General features: G+C 43.9%; 1 protein-coding gene across 4 annotated transcripts in view; it reads left to right on the top strand.

Moving 5' to 3' along the window:
- The window catches only part of LOC140200264 (dual specificity calcium/calmodulin-dependent 3',5'-cyclic nucleotide phosphodiesterase 1A-like), a 293,234-nt gene that overhangs the window by 217,656 nt on the left and 56,931 nt on the right, over positions 1–18,647 (top strand). For all 4 annotated transcript variants that reach the window (XM_072263358.1, XM_072263348.1, XM_072263338.1 and 1 more), the window contains exons 13-15: positions 2,124–2,244; positions 3,016–3,191; positions 17,650–17,937. In XM_072263358.1, the coding sequence (XP_072119459.1) occupies positions 2,124–2,244; positions 3,016–3,191; positions 17,650–17,937 (585 nt within the window). The remainder of the gene's footprint in view (positions 1–2,123; positions 2,245–3,015; positions 3,192–17,649; positions 17,938–18,647) is intronic.

The raw sequence follows: 18,647 nt of genomic DNA, 5'->3' as shown, positions 1-18,647 counted from the left end.
TTTAGAATTTGAGATGCTTAAATGTATTTTATAGTATTTGGAGCTGTTTAAAATATATTTGATGGTTTTAGAAAGTTCTTAGTTTTCAAGTTTTTGGACATGACAGAAATATTTGAATTGTCTTCTAAATATTAGAAATTGGGTTTTTGCAGTTAAATTGGTGGGGGGAAAAAACACTTTGTGTCATACTAACACTTTCTTGAAGTCCTATTTAACAGCTCAGACCTCAACTGAAAGATGCCTTGAATGGCATTGTCAGATTTCCCTGTGAAGTATTCCATTGTCTCCGCAACAACATTCACAATGTTTGCCCAGTTGCAAATTCAAACAGTACCTACACACAATGCTAGAAGATATCAAGTTCATGCACAAAGAACAATTCTCCTAGATACTGTTCTTCATCATCATGTCCAGGCCTGTCTGATTTCCCATTGATACACTCTCCCATCCCCAACACTCCTCTGTTCATTGGAGCATACATTCATTCAGTAGAAACATCATTCAGTAGTTGAACGCTATTGTTCGTTATGTGCCGTGTTGCATGATATAGGTAATTATGGTCTTCCCATGACCATGATTGTTCTTGGCAAATTTTTCTACAGAAGTGGCTTGCCATTACCTTTTTCTGGGCAGTGTCTTTTCAAGATGGGTGACCCCAGTCGTTATCAGTACTCTTCAGAGATTGCCTGCATGGCGTCATCAGTCGGGTAACCAGGAGTGGTGATGTGCACTAGTTGCACAAACGACCGTCCACTTTCTACTCCTATGGCTCCACCCGCCCCTGATCAGGAGGCTAAGCAGGTGCTAAAACTTGCCCAGGGTGACCTGTAGGCTAGTGGACCTTACCCCTCCTTTGGTAGAGATGCATCTCCCCACTCCCATTGAAAGAGCGTTGCTTACATTGATATATTGAGATATACAGCAGAGAAATAGGCCTGCTGAGGATGAGCCATCTACACTACTGCATTAATTCCGTTCTTTTATTCTTTTCACACTCATCACTTTCCCACAGATTCCATCACTCACCTACACGTTATGGGGAAAATTGCAGTGGCTAGTTAACCTGCACATCTCTGGGATGTGGGAGGAGACCCAGAGCACCTGGGGAGAATGTGCAAGTTATACAGAGACACACCTGGGGTCAGGATTGAACTCTGGACTTCAGCGCTGAGAGGCAGTAGCTTGACAGCTGTGCCACTACCCTGCCCAAGTAGTAAAGGAAGTACCGGCTTTCAGGATTACACCCGGTGTGCCTGAGTGCTTGCAGGCAGTGACGAAAGTCACCATGAAATTATCAAAGTCAGTTTCAGCACTATTTTACACAATGGTGTTCTTCTCTGAATCTCACAAAGGAAAATGCTCCTTACGCAAAAAACATTGGTGACATCTGTAACACTCAGTGATTCAGGAACAGCTTCTTTCCCTCTGCCATCCGATTCCTAAATGGACTTTGAACCCATGAACACGACCTCACATTTTTTATATATATTCTTTTTTTCATAATTTTTAATCTATTTGATACACATATATTGTAATTTATTTAATTTTCTTCGAAATTATGTATTGCATTGAACTGCTGCTGCTCAGTTAACACATTTCATGACACATGCCAGTGATTATAAACCTGATTCTGATTCTGACCTTTTATGTTGTTAAAGGGCAGTAAGATAGTAATGCAATTTCTAGACTCTGGTTGGTGATATGCAATCACATTGTTCTTCTCTCAGTCCAGTTTTCAACTGCATGTCATGTTTTTAATGAAATTGTGTGAAGGAATGTCTAAGTGTATGATTGTGACACTTCCAGTGGACCTGGCCTTTGCCAGCCATCAAAGTTTTGTATATCTAACGGAGGTGTAAACATTTGCCTTTCAACATGCTCTTATTTCCTGTTGTGCCCGAATGATATGAAAGGCTTTGCTGTGGGGAATCTTCCTAAAGTTTTCAGCCATTCAGGTAGGAGCTTGTAAAATACAGGGTCATAAGTTTTAACCAATATTTATGGACGCCTCCATTGCTTACAGCATCTGCAGCAGTACATTTTTGTATATACGGCTAATAGAAGGGTTGTTAGCATTGCAACATTTGTTCATTGTAAGATAATTGCCATAACTTTTTTTTTAGGCTTCATTGATTTTATTGTGGAGCCAACATTTTCGGTTCTGACTGATATATCTGAAAAGATTGTAACTCCTCTTATTGATGAAGCATCCCGCCCTGGTGCTTGTGGATTTCGACGTTGCAGGTTGGTGTTTGAGATCAAGACACCTCATCTCCCTGACTGTAACTCATTTTCATTTATGGTGATGTGGTTTCTCTTGTTTTTAATTTTCTAATTCCCATCACTCTCCGAAATGACTGCTGAAGGGATAATTGGCAGCTGATAGCCCTGTCCTGATCCAGCTCTTCCAGGGAGAAGTTGATGGAGACTGACCAATGACAGAGATGGGAAACGATAAAGATGAAGTATAGGGCTCCCAGTCATTCTCAGACCTCCCCCACCTTGATCTGACTGGCTCCCAAGTTTAGCTGTAGATGGCCACCAGTACAGTCCTGTGTAAATAAGCAGATTAGGTTCCAGCAATAACAATGTGACCTCTGTCTGAATTTATTCCGCTCCTTGAAATGTAAATTTGATTGTCTAGATAGGAAATTGAAAGTATTTTATAATTTTTTGGGCTTTTGGTAAGTAGGAGGAGCAGGAGTCTAAGCTGATCATCTCAAAAGGTCGCAGGAGCCAAAAGCTATCTGCTTTGGGAGGCACTTTATACATCAGCATGCATCATGGCCCTCTCCAACCTCAAAAATGCAAGGATGTGTGCTGCTGTTTCATTCTGCCCACTAATTATATTGTTTATTTGGTAGGATCTCTATGCCCCTCAGCTTTATGGGTTCTTGAACCATTTAATGACTAAGCACAACATAGCCCATCCCATCTCCCTATCAGTGTCTGAGCCACTGTGTTTACTTGTTTCTGCTGTTTTACTGTGAATCTATTTATTTTCCTTGTCTCCAGTCTGAATAGTATTCCACCTACTGATGTGAAACATTCAAAGCTGAAGCATACAGGGGCTGAAGGATGTTCCTCAATAAACTCTTCCCTGCTTACTGTGGATTTGAAGAACTTTAAAAGTAGCTGGAATGAAATATTACAACAAAACCGTGAGAAATGGAAGGCACTGCATGCGAAAGGTCAGTGAATCATTATGTCCGAGGCGATACGTCTCTCAATTCATTTTATGTAATTTATATAATGTACAATTGAAATGGCATATTAGTGAAGATTAATTTATCAACATTTTAGTGATTTACTTTCTCAAAGCTATTTTGTCTCTGTAGGATCCACAAGTCCTGAGCTAATTAACACTTCAGTCAGTGACAAACCTATTTGTCCATTTGGTGCATTTATCTAGGGTTTTGCCAAGAGGTAACAGTAATTATTCTGCCTCACAGTAAGGTTGGTTATAGACTTCCTGCCAAAACAAGCAAGAGGAGAGTTCCAGCAGTTTATTGCGTTAAAATCAGTGTCCAATTTATCAATAAATCCTAGTCAAGTTTATTGTTATTTAACTATATACATGTGTACCGTCAGACGAGACAATGTTTCTCTAGACCAGGGAGGAAAGCACAGTAGTACACATAATACACAATAACTTAGGAAAGTAAGAATTAAATCTACAAATGAAATAAGCTTAGATAAACAAAGTAAAGAGCATAAATTAAACATTGTTGAGTACAGAACAAATTATGCAGAGACACTTTGAATATGATTTGGCTGGAAGTTCAGAATCCTGATGGCCTGAGGGAAGAAGCTGTTTCCCATTCTGACCGTTCTTGTCTTTGTGCATCGGAGTCTCCTGCCTGATGGTAGAAAGTCAAAGAGGATGCTAAATGGATGGGTGGGATCCTTAATAATACTAAAGGCCCTGCCTACACAGTGCTCCTGATAAATGCCCCAGATGGATGGTGGGGAGATGCCTATGATTCATTTGGCTGTTCTGAGAGTCTTTTGTAGGGATTCCGGTCCGATGCTCTGCTGCTCTCGTACCAGATGGAGGTGCAGCTTGTCACTGTCAGTGGTGCTCCTGTAAAATTCAGCTGAGGTGGCAGAGAAATAGCCTTGTTTGCCTCAATCTCTTCAGGAAGTGGAGGCATTACTGCTTCTTCTTATTCAACTTCCAGGAGCTTGGTGCACTTAACTCTCTCTATAAAGGAGCCATGTATGCACAGAGGGGGATGCTTCATCTGCACCTTCCTAAAGCCCACAATCATTTCCTTGGTCTACTTCACTCTCAGACCTAGGTTGTTGTTCTCACACCAGTCCACCAGCTGCTCCACTTCCTCTCTGTACTCCGACTTATCATTGTTGTTGATGAGGCCAACCACTGCCTGCAAACTTGATGGCACGGTTTGAGCTGAATCCTGCCACAGAGTCATGTGTCAACATATGAAGATATCTCAATGATTTTTCACAAAATCAAAGAAAAAGTGCTTTTTATTGTAATTTGAAATTTATATTGTTGCAGTGCTATGGGTATCTATGGAGATAACACTTTTACTGTGCATGGTAAACACTTTGCTAGCATAAGATTAATTCCTAAAATCAAACAAGGGTAGTTGAACCGGACCAGAACCGTCTCACCTTTGCTGTGAAGAAGATGCTGCTCTCTGCTCAGTGTCTCTCTGCAAAGAATATCTAGCTCAAGGACTCAAACACATTTTGGTGCATTATAGCCTTCAAGTGATGAAGCATTCTGGACCAAATACCTGGCATTGTAGCACATTTGTGGATCTAATTGGTTTACTACCTCCTTTTAATTGGTGGGCAGCAATTGTATACTTCTGGCTCACTAATGCTATCCTGACAAATGTGAAAAATACAGGTGGCTGGTATATATTCTGTCTTTGTATCAGCAAATATGGGTCCTGAGATAAAGACAAGAAAATCTATAGATGCTGGAAATCCAAAGAATCACACACAAAATGCTGGAGGAACTCAGCAGGTCAGGCAACATCCATGGAAATGAATAAACAGTCAACATTTCAGGCCAAGATCCTCCTCCAGGACTGAAATGGAAGGAGAAAGCTGCCAGAATAAAAAAGGGGAAGGAGGAGACCTAGAATGTGATAGATGAAGCCAAGTGGGTGGGAAAGGTAAAGGGCCGGAGAAGCAGGAATCTGATAGGAGAGCAGAGTGAACCATCAGAGAAAGGGAAGGAGGAGGGGGCCTGGGGAGGAGTGAGAGGCAGGTGAGAAGAGGCAACGGGCCAGAGTGGGGAATAGAAGAAAAGGGAAGGAGGGGAAAATGCCATCTTTAAATGGTAGAGGCTGTCTACCAAAGACAGCTAATACTATAATCAGCAGCACTCAGTAAAATGTAGCAATATTTCCTATTATCAAAGTTTGTGAAATTTATTAACACAGAATGTGGAGCCAGAGGCATGGAAGGTTTCGGTTAATGCCTTTTCATGACATCGAAAGTCTGAATATACTGTACATATACTCACCAGCAAGCAGGGTCACTCAGACATTTTGAAGGGATCGTTAACATTTTATTGCTGTTTGATCGCTATCTACTGTCATAAGAACACAGTCACATTCAGCCTTTAGCAGTTATTTCAAGTTACTAAAATTCCATGGGAATTGCCATAACAGTAAGCACAGTATCCCAGTTGTCCCAAGGATGCTGTCTGTGCGGAATTTGAATTTTCTTTTTATGACAGCGTGGTGTTCACATGGCGCCCCAGTTTTCACTCACGCTCCAAAGACTGGCAGTTTAGTTAGCCCCTGTAAATTGTTGGAGGGTGGTAGGACAAACAAATTGGAGGAAATGTACACATGAGGGAGACTAACCTACAGGGAAGTAAATGGTGAGCAGGGTTGCTCTGAAACTAGCAGAAACTCTATTAACCAAGTGGCCTTCTTCTATGAAAGGTAGAACAGTGAGGCTTCTGAACAAATGGGTTGTTCTCTGGTTTGGGTGTATTTGTAAGCAGTTCCTTATGCAATGCACTAAAACTGCCATAACAAGCATGGAGAGGAGCAATGGACCAGATCAGGCCATGGTGCTGTTCGGCTAGTTCTCTGACTATCAGGAAAAAGCAACACATGCACTGTTATTTTACCATAAGATGTAGGAGCAGAATTAAGCCATATAACCCATCGAGTCTGCTCTGCCATTCCATCATCGTTGATTTATAATCCCTCTCAACTCCACTCCTATGGCTTCTCCCCATAACCGTTGACACCCTGACAAATCAAGAACCTATCAAGCTCTACTCTAAATGTACCCAATGACTTGGCCCCCACTGCTACCTGTGGCAATAAATTCCACAGTTTCACTACTACCCTCTGGCTAAAGAAATTCCTTCTCATCTCTGTTCTATGGGGACATCCTTCAATTCTGAGGCTGTGCCCTCTGGTCCTCGTCTCATCCACGATAGGAAACATCCACTCTACTGAGACCTTTCAGTATTTAATAGGTTTCAATGAGATCCCCCCTCACTCTTCTAAACTAGGCTAGACCAGGGAGATTGCAAACATCTTGCTACTTGCTGTCTGCTGCTGGGTAATGGAACTCACTGAGGCTCCCTTCTCATAGTAAATTAATTATATTTGATTCTCTCAATAGAGACCAGCTGGTGGTTAAAGGAAGTGTTTTTTTGAATCCAATGTTGCAGTGTTGTTAGGCCTGTATAGGTAGGCATCTACCAGTCTCCACCCAGTTAACTGAAGTCACCTGCCACTCATTTCCAATTCATCACCTGCAGCCCACTTAAACCCAGCTCCAGTCCACGGTTCCTGTTCCCTCTGTTACGTATCCCGTAACTGTGTTGTCAAACCAGCAGAAATGGAACACTCGTTGGAGTCTGTGATTACTAGAAACTAATAAAGTTTTATTTAAAAAAAAATAAGTAATACAGTACACTAACTGCAAGGATATAAATGTAACAGGTTAGCAATGATAATACACACATATACACAGAAATAGGGTAATAGGAATCAACCAAGCTCTATTGCAGTCTAGGGGTAAAATAATTGGTCTTAAGGTGAAGCAGGGTTCAGTTCAGTCTAGTGTAGTTCGAAGTAGTGGCTGTTGTACCATTGGGGAGAGAGAGAGAGAGAGAGAGTGAGAGATACAGCTGAGGTTTCAGGCAAACCTTTCGAGGCCTTCTGATCCTGTTGTGGTCACTGAATGTGACCCCTCCATTCTGGATACGATTATTCTTCCGTGGTGAACCCGGCACTTAGGCAAGGGCGGACACACAACAGGTTCCCACTGGTCATACCTTTATACCCTGTGAGCCTCTGACCGATTCCTGCGAATCGGTGCTCCAAACTCCTGCCAACTTGTGGGGCACAATGCTCTTTCCAGGGTCTCGTGGTGTGTGTCCTGTGCCTAAGCAAACCCACTATTTTATCCCCCACCCCCGATGGGGTATCACCTGTCCATCAAACTTCACACTTCCTATTGCCTCAGCAGGATTGTTAATGAACAGTTCAGGTTCAGAGCAAACTGTCTGTGGCAGACGCCAGCATACTGAGTTATGTGTGTCTCTCTCTCTCATTATCTCTCTCTTCTCTCTTATTAGCATTTTGAATGGCTCTCCTTTGTCTCTCGTTATCTCTCTCTCATTAACAGCATCCGTTCTGCAGCTCTGCTTGGCCTCACACATGACACCTCATACTTGTTTACTTGTATGAACCAGCGAGCCTCAATCTGTTGCTCCTAGCCTTCAGTTGCCTTGTATGTTAAGTATCTGTGCTCTCTTGTTTTGTGGCCTCTCATGGCTTGTTATTTTGCAGTTTATTAGTGAAATATCATCCACTGCTGAATCTCCTCCACTGCTGTGTTTTTGGGTCAAATGTTCTCTACATTTTCTGACTGGATGAGTGTAGCAACGATTGACCCAGTAGAGTATTATCACCTAAAAGAAGCCACATGATTCTGAAGCAGCAGTAAAACATTGACCATCTGCTCCTCACTCTTAGCCAACTCTGTCTTGATACTGCAATCCAAAGAGACTCTTGACCTCACCAAACTCCCACAGGAATACCACAACTTAGTCATTGCCTTCAGTAAAAGGGAAGCCAGCACTCTGCCACCCCACAGACCACACGACTGCTGGATCGACCTCCTTATGGGCACTACCCTTCCATGTGATCATCTGTTCTTCCTCTCTCCTCTTGAGCCCCAAGCCAATAATGACTACATCACTGAAGTGCCACAGCACAGCTTAATTCGACCATCCCAGTCCCCATTCGGTGCAGGATTCTTCTTTATCCAAAAGATAGATGGGGGTCTTTGTCCTTACATCGATGACTAAGGACTCAACAAAATCACATTAAGAACGCTGCCTTCTCCCAATGGATAGCAAATTCACAGCTCTCCGTGGAGCCCTGATCTTCACCAGACTGGATCTACAAAGCACATGTAACCCGATCCGCATCTGCCAGGGGGATGAGTGGAAGGTGGCATTCATAACGCCTCCTGGCCAATATGAATACCTGGTGGTGCCTTTTGGACTTTCCAACAGTCAAACCATTTTCCAAGCCTTCATCAGTGAGATCCTCTGAAACATACTACACAGGTATGTGTTTGTCAACCTTGATGATGTCCTCATCTTCTCTATGGAGCCCCAAAACCATGTCTGCCATGTCAATTCAGTCCTTCAGCATCTCATTGAAAACCAGCTGTACTGCACTTGGAGAAATGCCAGTTCCACACCTCAGTCATTTGCTTTCTGGGTTACATCCTTTCAACCCAAGGTATAACCATGGACTCAGAGAAAGTGCATGCCTTTAATGAATGGCCCCGACCATGCTCCCTCAAACAGCTCCAGCACTTCTTGGCTTCTGCAACTTCTACTGCTGTTTCATCTAAATCTACAACTGAGTTGTTGCTCTATCACCACCCTCACCAAATTACCTACCTCATGGATAACCTGGTCGGCTGCCATGGATCATGTTTTCAAAGAGCTCAAGGGACACTTCACCACTGCCCTCATTCTCCACCATCCAAATCTCTCCAGATCTTTTGTGGTAGAGGTGGATGCATTTGACATGGCTGCTGGAGCCATCTTCGCCCAGTGAATGGGAAGACACATTCTTGTGCCGCCTTCTTGTGAAAGCTCAACTCTACACAGTGCTAGTATGGAGCAGGACATAAGGAGCTACTCACCATTAAATGGGCCTTGGAGGAATGGAGATGTTCACTGACTGGAAACACCAAGCCCTTCTTGATCTGGACTGACCACCAGAAACTCATATCCATAGAACAGACCCATCATCTCGACCCATGTCAGGCTCGCCGGGCCCCCTCCTTTTAGTATTTCAACTTCACCATCTCCTACCGACCCGGATCCAAGAACTCTAAGGCGGACACCCTGTCAAGACAGTTTGATCCAGCTGAAGCAGATTGCCCTTTCGTCCATCGTTCCATCCTCCCAGATCCTTGCCCCAATCATCTGAGACCTTCAGAACCCGATCCACCAAGCCCTGCAGCATGAGCCTGCTCCGGTCCACACACCTGACAATAGTATGTATATGTTTGTGGGCACACACTCCAAGGCCCTCCCGGGGCCCACTGCTCATCCCTCTCCACCCATTCAGGTGCACGACGGACCCTAGATTTTTTTGCAACACTGGTTCTGGTGACCCACCATGATCACAGATGTATGTCAGTTTGTCACTGCCTGCCCACAATGTGCCCAGTCCAAATTCTCCAAATAATGCCCCTCTGAGCTCCTATATAACCATATAACAAATACAGCACGGAAACAGGCCATCTTGGCCCTTCTAGTCCATGCCGAACTCTTACTCTCACCTAGTCCCACCGACCTGCACTCAGCCCATAACCCTCCATTCTTTTCCTGTCCATATATCTATCCAATTTAACTTTAAATGACAACATCAAACCTGCCTCAACCACTTCTGCTGGAAGCTCGTTTCACACAGCTACCATTCTCCTGAGTAAAGAAGTTCCCCCTCATGTTACCCCTAAACTTTTGTCCTTTAACTCTCAACTCATGGCCTCTTGTTTGAATCTTCCCCACTCTCAATAGAAAAAGCCTATCCAAGTCAACTCTATCAATCCCCGTCATAATTTTAAACACCTCTATCAAGTCCCCCCTCAACCTTCTACGCTCCAAAGAATAAAGACCTAACTTGTTCAACCTTTCTCTGACTTAGGAGATGAAACCCAGGCAACATTTTAGTAAACCTTCTCTGTACTCTCTCAATTTTATTGACATCTTTCCTATAATTCGGTGACCAGAATTGTACACAATACTCCAAATTTGGCCTTACCAATGCCCTATACAATTTCAACATTACATCCCAACTCCTATACTCAATGCTCTGATTAATAAAAGCCAGCATACCAAACGCTTTCTTCACCACCCTATCCACATGAGATTCCACCTTCAGGGAACTATGCACCATTATTCCTGGATCCCTCTGTTCTCCAGCATTCTTCAATGCCCTACCATTTACCATGTATGTCCTGTAGCCCCTACTCATCCCTTGATGACTGTGGTTCCACATCGCCACGAATTTCATCACAGGTTTGCCATCTTCCGATGATAACTGTGGTAGACCAGTTCTCCAAGGCGGCTCACTTCATTGCTTCCCCCAAGCTTCCGTCAGCCATTGAGATGGTTCTCCAATATACAGTTTTCATCCACTGTTTCCCCCAGGCCATTGTGTTGGACCAGGGTCCACAATCTGTCACCCACTTCTGATCCCTCCTCCACACCTCAGTGAGTTTGTCCTCTGTCTATCATCTGCAGGCCAATGGTCAATCAGAAAGAGCCAATCAGCAAGTGGAGAAGTTTCTACGAGGCTTAAGTGCCTCTAGACTTCCCACGTGGAAGACGTATCTGCTGTTGGCTGAGCTGTCCCATAATCTACACTCCTTCACTGTCACAGTTATGTCTGAGATCACAGGTATGCTACTTTGAAGTCCTTCATGGCTACCAATCCCCCTGTTGTTTCCCACAGAGGAGCTACAGTATCAGTGAAGGTCCCATCTGTCAGGGCCCTGGTTTGCCAATGCCAGAATGCTTGGAAGAGGGCACAAAGGGCTATCCTAGATGCCAACCATGCCTACTGCCTCCAGTCTAACTGTCTTTGGTGCCCAGCCAGACTACTCCGGCCTAAGGATCATACCTGGCTGTCCACCCGAGACTTCCGCCGGTTTCCATGGACCACTGAACCCACCTGCACCTGCACCTCCAAAAGCAAGGAAGGTGGAAGATGGTCCAGTGTACACGGTTTGCAGGTCGATGAATTCACGTCAGTGTGGATGAGGTGTGCAGTTCCTAGTCAACTAGGATGAGTACGGCTTGGAGGAGAGGTCTTGGGTGCTGTCCTGTTTCATCTTTGATCCACCGCTAATCAGAGTTCCAGTGGACCCACCTGGATTGACCTGGGCCATCAGGTACTGACTGTAGGGGAGGAAGGGCACACTGTCAGGCCTGAACAGGCAGGCACCTCCCAGCTAACAGGAATCTCCTGCCACTTATTTCCAAACCATCACCTGCAGCCTATTTAAACCCAGCTCTCATCCACGTCTTGTTCACTCACATGAACCAGCCAGCCTCAATCAGTTGTTCCAAGCCTTCAGTTACCTTGTCATTTTAAGTGTTCTTTCCTGTTTTGTGGCCCTTTGTGGCTTGTTATTTTGCAGTTCATTAGTTAAAGGGTTGTTTACTGCTAAATCATCTCTGCTACTCTGTTTTTGGGTCAAGCCTCCTCAGCATTTCCTAACAAGTGTGCTACTGTTTCCATCCAATCCCCTTTGCAGGAGCTTCATCTTAACTTTATCCTTTAACAAACAGAAGGTAGTCCAATGTGTAACAGCAGACGGGAGTATGACCATAAGCCGTGAAGCATGCAGAACTGTGGTGTTGTGGCAGAGGTTGCTGTGTATTTCTTCTTCAGTGATCCACGTATGCTGCTACATTTGACACACCAGCACAAACTCATCAAATGCTTGATAACTCTGGCGTCCCACTTATGCCACATGCAGAAAATGAGAGCTCTGTTGCAGCTCAAGTTATGATCAAACTAATAGCATTCTTAGCAAACCAGGTTGCTCTGAAAGAGCCGTAGTTGGCAGTGGTATCCTGCGGCCCTTTGCAGAACTTTTCCATCATGAAGATATCACGACTGCACCATTTAAGATAAGTTTGTATAAGTATATGGATGGGAGGCGTATGTGTGTCAAGTCAATGGGACAACAGTTCACATAGACTAGATAGGCTGAAGGACCTGCTTCTGTGTTGTAGTACTCTACAACTCTATGAGGTCAATCCAGTAATCAACAAACAATCAGGATGAGAACAAATATTAAACGGAAGAGAAAAGACGATCTAAAGAGCCTCCTTCCAACTAATGTGTAATTTCAAAAATATTAACCAACAACAATATGTTCACACTAAATTGAACACATTTCCAAATTGCCTGTCTATATTCTACTTGCAGTGGCACCCAATGGTTGGTGAAGGTGACGGACATCAACATTGTTTGGAGGTAAACCAGCAGACAGCATAGCCTGTGTGGAAATGGTCTGATATGATATCTGTCAGGCGATAGCCAGAGTATTGTAGAATATGGGAGAGAATGTTGCCTCTCAGGGATTGTATCAATATTCCTAGTAATTTGTTGTAAGGTATACTGGGGGATATCTTCTTTACACACTCGTATCACAGCAGAGGAGCTTCCTTGATAGTTCATCAAACAGAAACATAGGCTGTTTCTCTTTCCACAAATGTTTCCTGACATGCTGAATATTTCTAAATTAAAAAAAAGGCTTTCGAACATCTGCAGTTTTTCTTTTGATATTCAAGTTTACTTGGCAGTAATTTGAGGATCTTTTGCTGCCTCTGGGCATTGGATAACTTTTTTATGGAAGGTGTGGTATAGGTGATAAACTTGTATCTTACTTGGGACCATATGCGCACAATGGAATTTGCTTTCGTTTCCATTCTGGAAAGAGTGCCTCAAAGCTATCACAAAGGTCAATGTGCCTACTTTAGTTTTTTTCTCATTGAACACAGGATTTCTGGAAGACATTCCATTGCCCCACACATTCCATTATGCATATCCATTACACTCTTCCTGAAGTCTGCACCTTCAACATCCTTGTGCAGGATATCCTTGGAACAGTTAAGGTGTACAGAAACATTTGAGCCATGAGTGTGTATAGTGTAGCGAAGTATCTGGATGTTTGAAATGAGTGGGTGATTCATGAAGATTTGGTGAATTGAGCTGTGTTAGAAGCCAGTGGTGCATTTAGAAGGATATGTTACTGACACTGATCAAGTGTGTCCGTTCAATGAATCTCGTGCTATATCATATCTTTGTACTTGTTGCTTGACTTCCTAGTATTAGTTGTCATGGCTCTCTGTCCCCATTGTCTGCTGAGCTTTTGTCTGGAAGGTTTCCTGTTACATTGCAGATTAGAGGCATCATTCCTCCTTCATATTTCCTTCACATTGCCATTTGGACAGCATCCAACCATTTCAGAGCAGCCCTCTCTGTTACTACATTTTACCGTTCACACACTTGACAACTATCAGTCCCTCCAGGCAGAATATATTCATTCATTATGTGTTGTGTTGTATGACGTAGGCGATCATGGTCTTTCCATGATCATAATGCTCTTGGCAAATTTTTCTACAGAAGTAGCTTGCCATTGCCTTCTTCTGGGCAGAGTCTTTACAAGACGAATGATCCCTGCCATTATTAATACTCCTTAGAGTTTGTCTGCCTGGCATCAGTGGTCACATAATTAACATCAACATCAAAGTATATTTGTTATCAAATAATATATAAGTTATACTCCTTGCTTGTTTACAGGCAGCCACAAAGCAAGAACCCAATTTAAAAAAAAAAGAATGAGCATAACTACTGTGCAGACACAGAAGGGGAAAAAGAACCAACCAACATACAAACAGCAGGAGCAAATGAATTGAATTGACTTTATTCTTACATCCTTCACATACATGAGTAAAAGTCTTAACGTTACGTCTCCATCTATGCGCAATCATAGTAATTTATAATAAAAAGTACAGTCAATGTAACACAGAAATACAGTTGTATCAGCATGAGTTAATCAATCTGATGGCCTGGTGGAAGAAGCTGTCCTGGAGCCTGCTGGTCCTGGCTTTTATGTTCCAGTACTGTTTCCTGGATGGTAGCAGCTGGAATAGATGGTGGTTGGGGTGATTCAGGTCCCCAATGATCCTACGGGCCCTTTTCTCACACCTGTCTTTATAAATATCCTGAATCACAGGAAGTTCACAACTACAGATGTGCTGGGCTGTCCACACCACTCACTGCAGAGTCCTGTGATTGAGGGAAATTCAGTTCCCATACCAGGCAGTGATGCAGCCAGTCAGGATGCTCTCAATTGTGCCCCTGTAGAAAATTCTTAGGATTTGGGGGCCCACACCAAATTTCCTCAACCGCCTGAGGTGAAAGAGGAGTTGTGCTTTTTTCACCACACACCTGGTGTGTACAGATCACGTGAAGTCCTCGGTGATGTGGATGCCCTCTCAACCCCAGCTCTATTGATGTCAATAGGGGTTAGCCCATCTCCATTCCTCCTGTAATCCACAACCAGCTCCTTTGTTTTTGTGACATTGAGGGAGAGGTTGTTTTCTTGACACCACTGTGTCAGTATGATGACTTCTTCCCTGTAGGCCACCTCATTATTGTTTGAGATAAGGCCAATTAAAGTAGTGTCATCGGCAAATTTAATTAGCAGATGAGAGCTGTGGGTGGTGACACAGTCATGGGTATACAGGGAGTAAAGGAGGGGACTTAGTACACAGCCCTGAGGGGCTCCTGTGTTGACAGTCAGAGGGTTGGAGGTGAGGGAGCCCACTCTTACCACCTGCTGGCGACCTGACAGGAAGTCCAGGATTCAGCTACACAAGGCAGGGTGAAGGCCGAGGTCTCTGAGCTTCTTGTCAAACCTGGGTGGAATTACGGTGTTGAATGCTGAACTGTAGTCCATGAACAGCATTCTCACATAAGCAACCTTCTTCTCCAGATGTGTAAGGACGGTGTGTAGAGCAGTGGCTGTTGCATCATCTGTTGATCAGTTGTGTTGGTAGGAGAATTGTAGGGGGTCTAGTGTGGGTGGTAGCATGCTGCAGATGTAGTCCTTGACCAGCTTCTTAGTGTCATAAGGAGGTGGCTGGGAACGGACCCAAGTGCAAGACACAGACACTGAAGTACTAGGGACAGGACTAGGATAGCAGGGTGAGAGCAAGGACATGGACACGAAAACCGGGAACCCAGAACAGGACTGGGCAAGTGAGCTAGGAGCCTGGGCTTGGACTCCGAGCCAGAGACTGGACAAGGGCTCAGTAACTGGGTCTTGCCTCTGGCTCGGACCCCAGAACTAGGCAAGGGTGAAGCTTGGCAGGCAGGTAGGACGAGGCTGGAGTCTTCAGGCTTGAGGCTAGAGGCGAGGCTTGGCAGGAGGCTGGAGTCTTCAGGCTTGAGGCTAGAGGCGAGGCTTGGCAGGAGGCAGGAGGCTGGAGTCTTCAGGCTTGAGGCTAGGCAGGATCCACCTGGGTAAGACGCGGTACTCCTGGGCAGGGCGCGGATCACCACCCGACGGAGGCAAGGGACAGGAAGGGACAGAACCAACTGCAGGTAACGGCAAGACGGCCTGGCTTACCTAGGCGGAGGCAAGGGACAGGAAGGGAGCTAGGTACAGGGTGGCTCCAGGACAAGACTGCAGGCGAGATGAGGTGAGAGTTACCGGCAAGACCAGGCAAGGCTTCTGGCAAAGCAAGGCGAGGTGAGAACTTCAGGCAAGGCGAGAGTTACCGGCAAGACAAGGCAGGGCTTCAGGCATTGCAAGGCGAAACGAGAACTTCAGGTGAGGCGAGAGTTACCGGCAAGACAAGGCAAGGCTTCAGGCATTGCAAGGCGAAACAAGAACTTCAGGCGAGGCAAGAGTTACTGGCAAGGCTTCAGGCGAGGAAACAGAAGGCAGAGGAAGGGATACAAGGAGTAAGGACAAGAACAATCCAGCACCTGCGCCCTGGTCTCTGAAGGTATTTATGCAGCCAGCCCCAACGAGCATCAGCTGCCTCAATTAGAGCTCAACAAGAACAGAAACCGGGTAGACAGGAAAACCTGGAGCAAGGGTCAATGGACCGGACTGTGAACTGGAATATGGACTTCACATACCGGACCATGACACTCAGAGCATTTGCTTATTATTGAGGTGAGTGTGATATGACACCAGTCGTTCAGACACGTTACCTTGGTCTTTTTTGGTACAGGGACAATGGTGGATAATTTGAAGTAGGAGGGCACTCTACACTGGGACATCATTTTGAACCGGATTGAGTTCTTAGATCTGGTCCCTGGAGCAGCCGGGGTAGTAGGCCCAAGCCTTGATCTCAGTTCATCATATTAGTGGGGCAAAAATGCTGCAAAACTCGCAGATGACCACCACCAGAGAGAGGAATGAACATCGTGGGAGAGCATGTCATCTGCACCACCTGCTCCCATGGCTTCATGTGATCCTAATCAGGGGGCTAAGCAGGTGCTACACCATGCCCAAAGGTGACCTGCGGGCTAACGGAGGGAAGGAGCACCTTACACCTCCTTTGGTCGAGATGTATCTCCATCCAATAAATTGCCTCTCTTAAAACAGGTGCAATTCAGGTTGAAGCAGTTCATAGTTGCTTTAACTGACGGTAGCCCCCTGTGAAAATGGCCATTGGCTTATTTGTCAGTTGAGCTCAATTAACACTTTTATCCCCAGAGAAGGTTGTTGATTCCATTTCCAGTTCATAGGTCTAAATACAAGAATTAAGTGATGTGCTGCTGTAGTACTAAGAGAACATTGTCCTTGGGATAAGATATTTAATCCTCTGCCTCAGGTGAATATGAAGAAGAAATCCTCAGGCATCATTATGAAAAAGTACAAGGGTGTTTGCCTTGTAAACAAGAGGTCTAGAACTGGAGGGTGTGGTGTTATGGTAAAGGATGAAACATCAGAAAACAATACAGAGAAATTTCTTCTTTTGAAGGGTTGTGTCTCTGCAGAGCTCTTTGGATAGCTGATCCATTTAACATATTCAAAGAAGAGACAGAGCTTTGCACTATGAGGGAACCAAAACTCAGATGAGGAAGTACAAAAAGATCATCTCACTAAGATCAGACAGAAATTGTCAGCCTTGCGAGTCACTTAGCTTACAATATCTATTGTGTTCCTAGCAATGAAATATTCAAAATTCCCACCCATCCCATGCATGACTTTGCTATGTCAAATTTCAGTCTTTATCTGATTTTTTTATTTATAAAAATGACTTGCCCTCAATAATAATTCATTGAGACCAATTTTCTTAATATGTTGCTCACCCACAGAAAAGAATACTAGAGACTGATATATAGGAGAGTTATAGATGTAAAATAGAGATATACAACATAAATTCATTGGTAGGAAATGTACTGTTAGAGTTAAAATGATATTTCTGTATGATATTTCAAATGAATTCATTATGCAGTGTGAATGAAAAACCCTCAAAATAGAACTCAGACTGAAGTTTTCCAGGACCTGCTGACAATGTGAAGTTCACCAATTTTCTAACAGCACTTTAATTTGTTTAATTAGATGCTGAAGAAAAAGCAAAAAGAGAAGCTGTAGAAAAGGCTGAACAAGAGTCCAAGGAAGTTGCAAAGAATGAAAATGCAGAGCAACATCACGTTAATAAAGAACAAAAAGCTGAACAGGAAAGGGGCAGTGATGAAGAAAAACACGCAGAAGGTCATATTGCTAATATTAATCCTGTTCAGAACGCCAATAAAGATGCCAAGTCTAACGAGGAAGAAAGCCATTCTGAAACAGAGGAAAGTGCTGAAAAAGAAACTTCTGAAAGCAGAACACAGCCTATACAGAATTGTAAGTCAATGCTTCATTACATTTACAAGATGAATGTCTTTTTCACAGTATTTCTGACACTTCCTCTGTGTACCCATTTACCTTAGGGATACACAACACAGGAAAGTCATTCAACCAATAAACTTGATTCAAGTTTATTGCCACTTGCATAAGTACAGAGAGGTATGGATACAGTGGAAACCATGGTTACAGCAGTATTACAGGCATCTAGATCCAGACAACATACAGTCACAGGACAGTATAATCAGGACAATGTTGTAGACTCAAAACATAGTCAGAGACAATCACATGATAATTTCAAGAGGAGGTTGATAGTGTTCTGTTGCTGATGTAAGATTAGGGCTGTGTGGATACCTGATGGCTGTATTCATCTCCAATCTGAAGCTGTATAGATGTACTTCAATTGACATACTCGACCTGATTTTTAATCTCAGATAGTGTGACCAGTCCTTATTAAAATCTTTCTTAATAACTTGCCTCAGGTATAGTGGAGATACGCTGGAAGTTCTACAGATCTGCAAATCATTTAAATAGTGCGGAGGTTTGCACCCTGCAGAAAACAAAGGAGCTGAAATTGGCAGAATGGGCAGACACAGCAAATGAAATAAATGCATATTGTTAACATCATGTCAGCCTCCTTTCTTCATGGGTTCATTACAACACATCTGAAATATTCAAAAGATATTTGATAACCGAAGGCATGGACTATA

This window comes from Mobula birostris, chromosome 1, assembly GCF_030028105.1.
Source record: "Mobula birostris isolate sMobBir1 chromosome 1, sMobBir1.hap1, whole genome shotgun sequence".
Taxonomy (NCBI): domain Eukaryota; kingdom Metazoa; phylum Chordata; class Chondrichthyes; order Myliobatiformes; family Myliobatidae; genus Mobula; species Mobula birostris.
The sequence above is the reverse complement of the archived record's forward strand: the minus strand, read 5'-3'. Positions and strand labels throughout refer to the sequence as shown.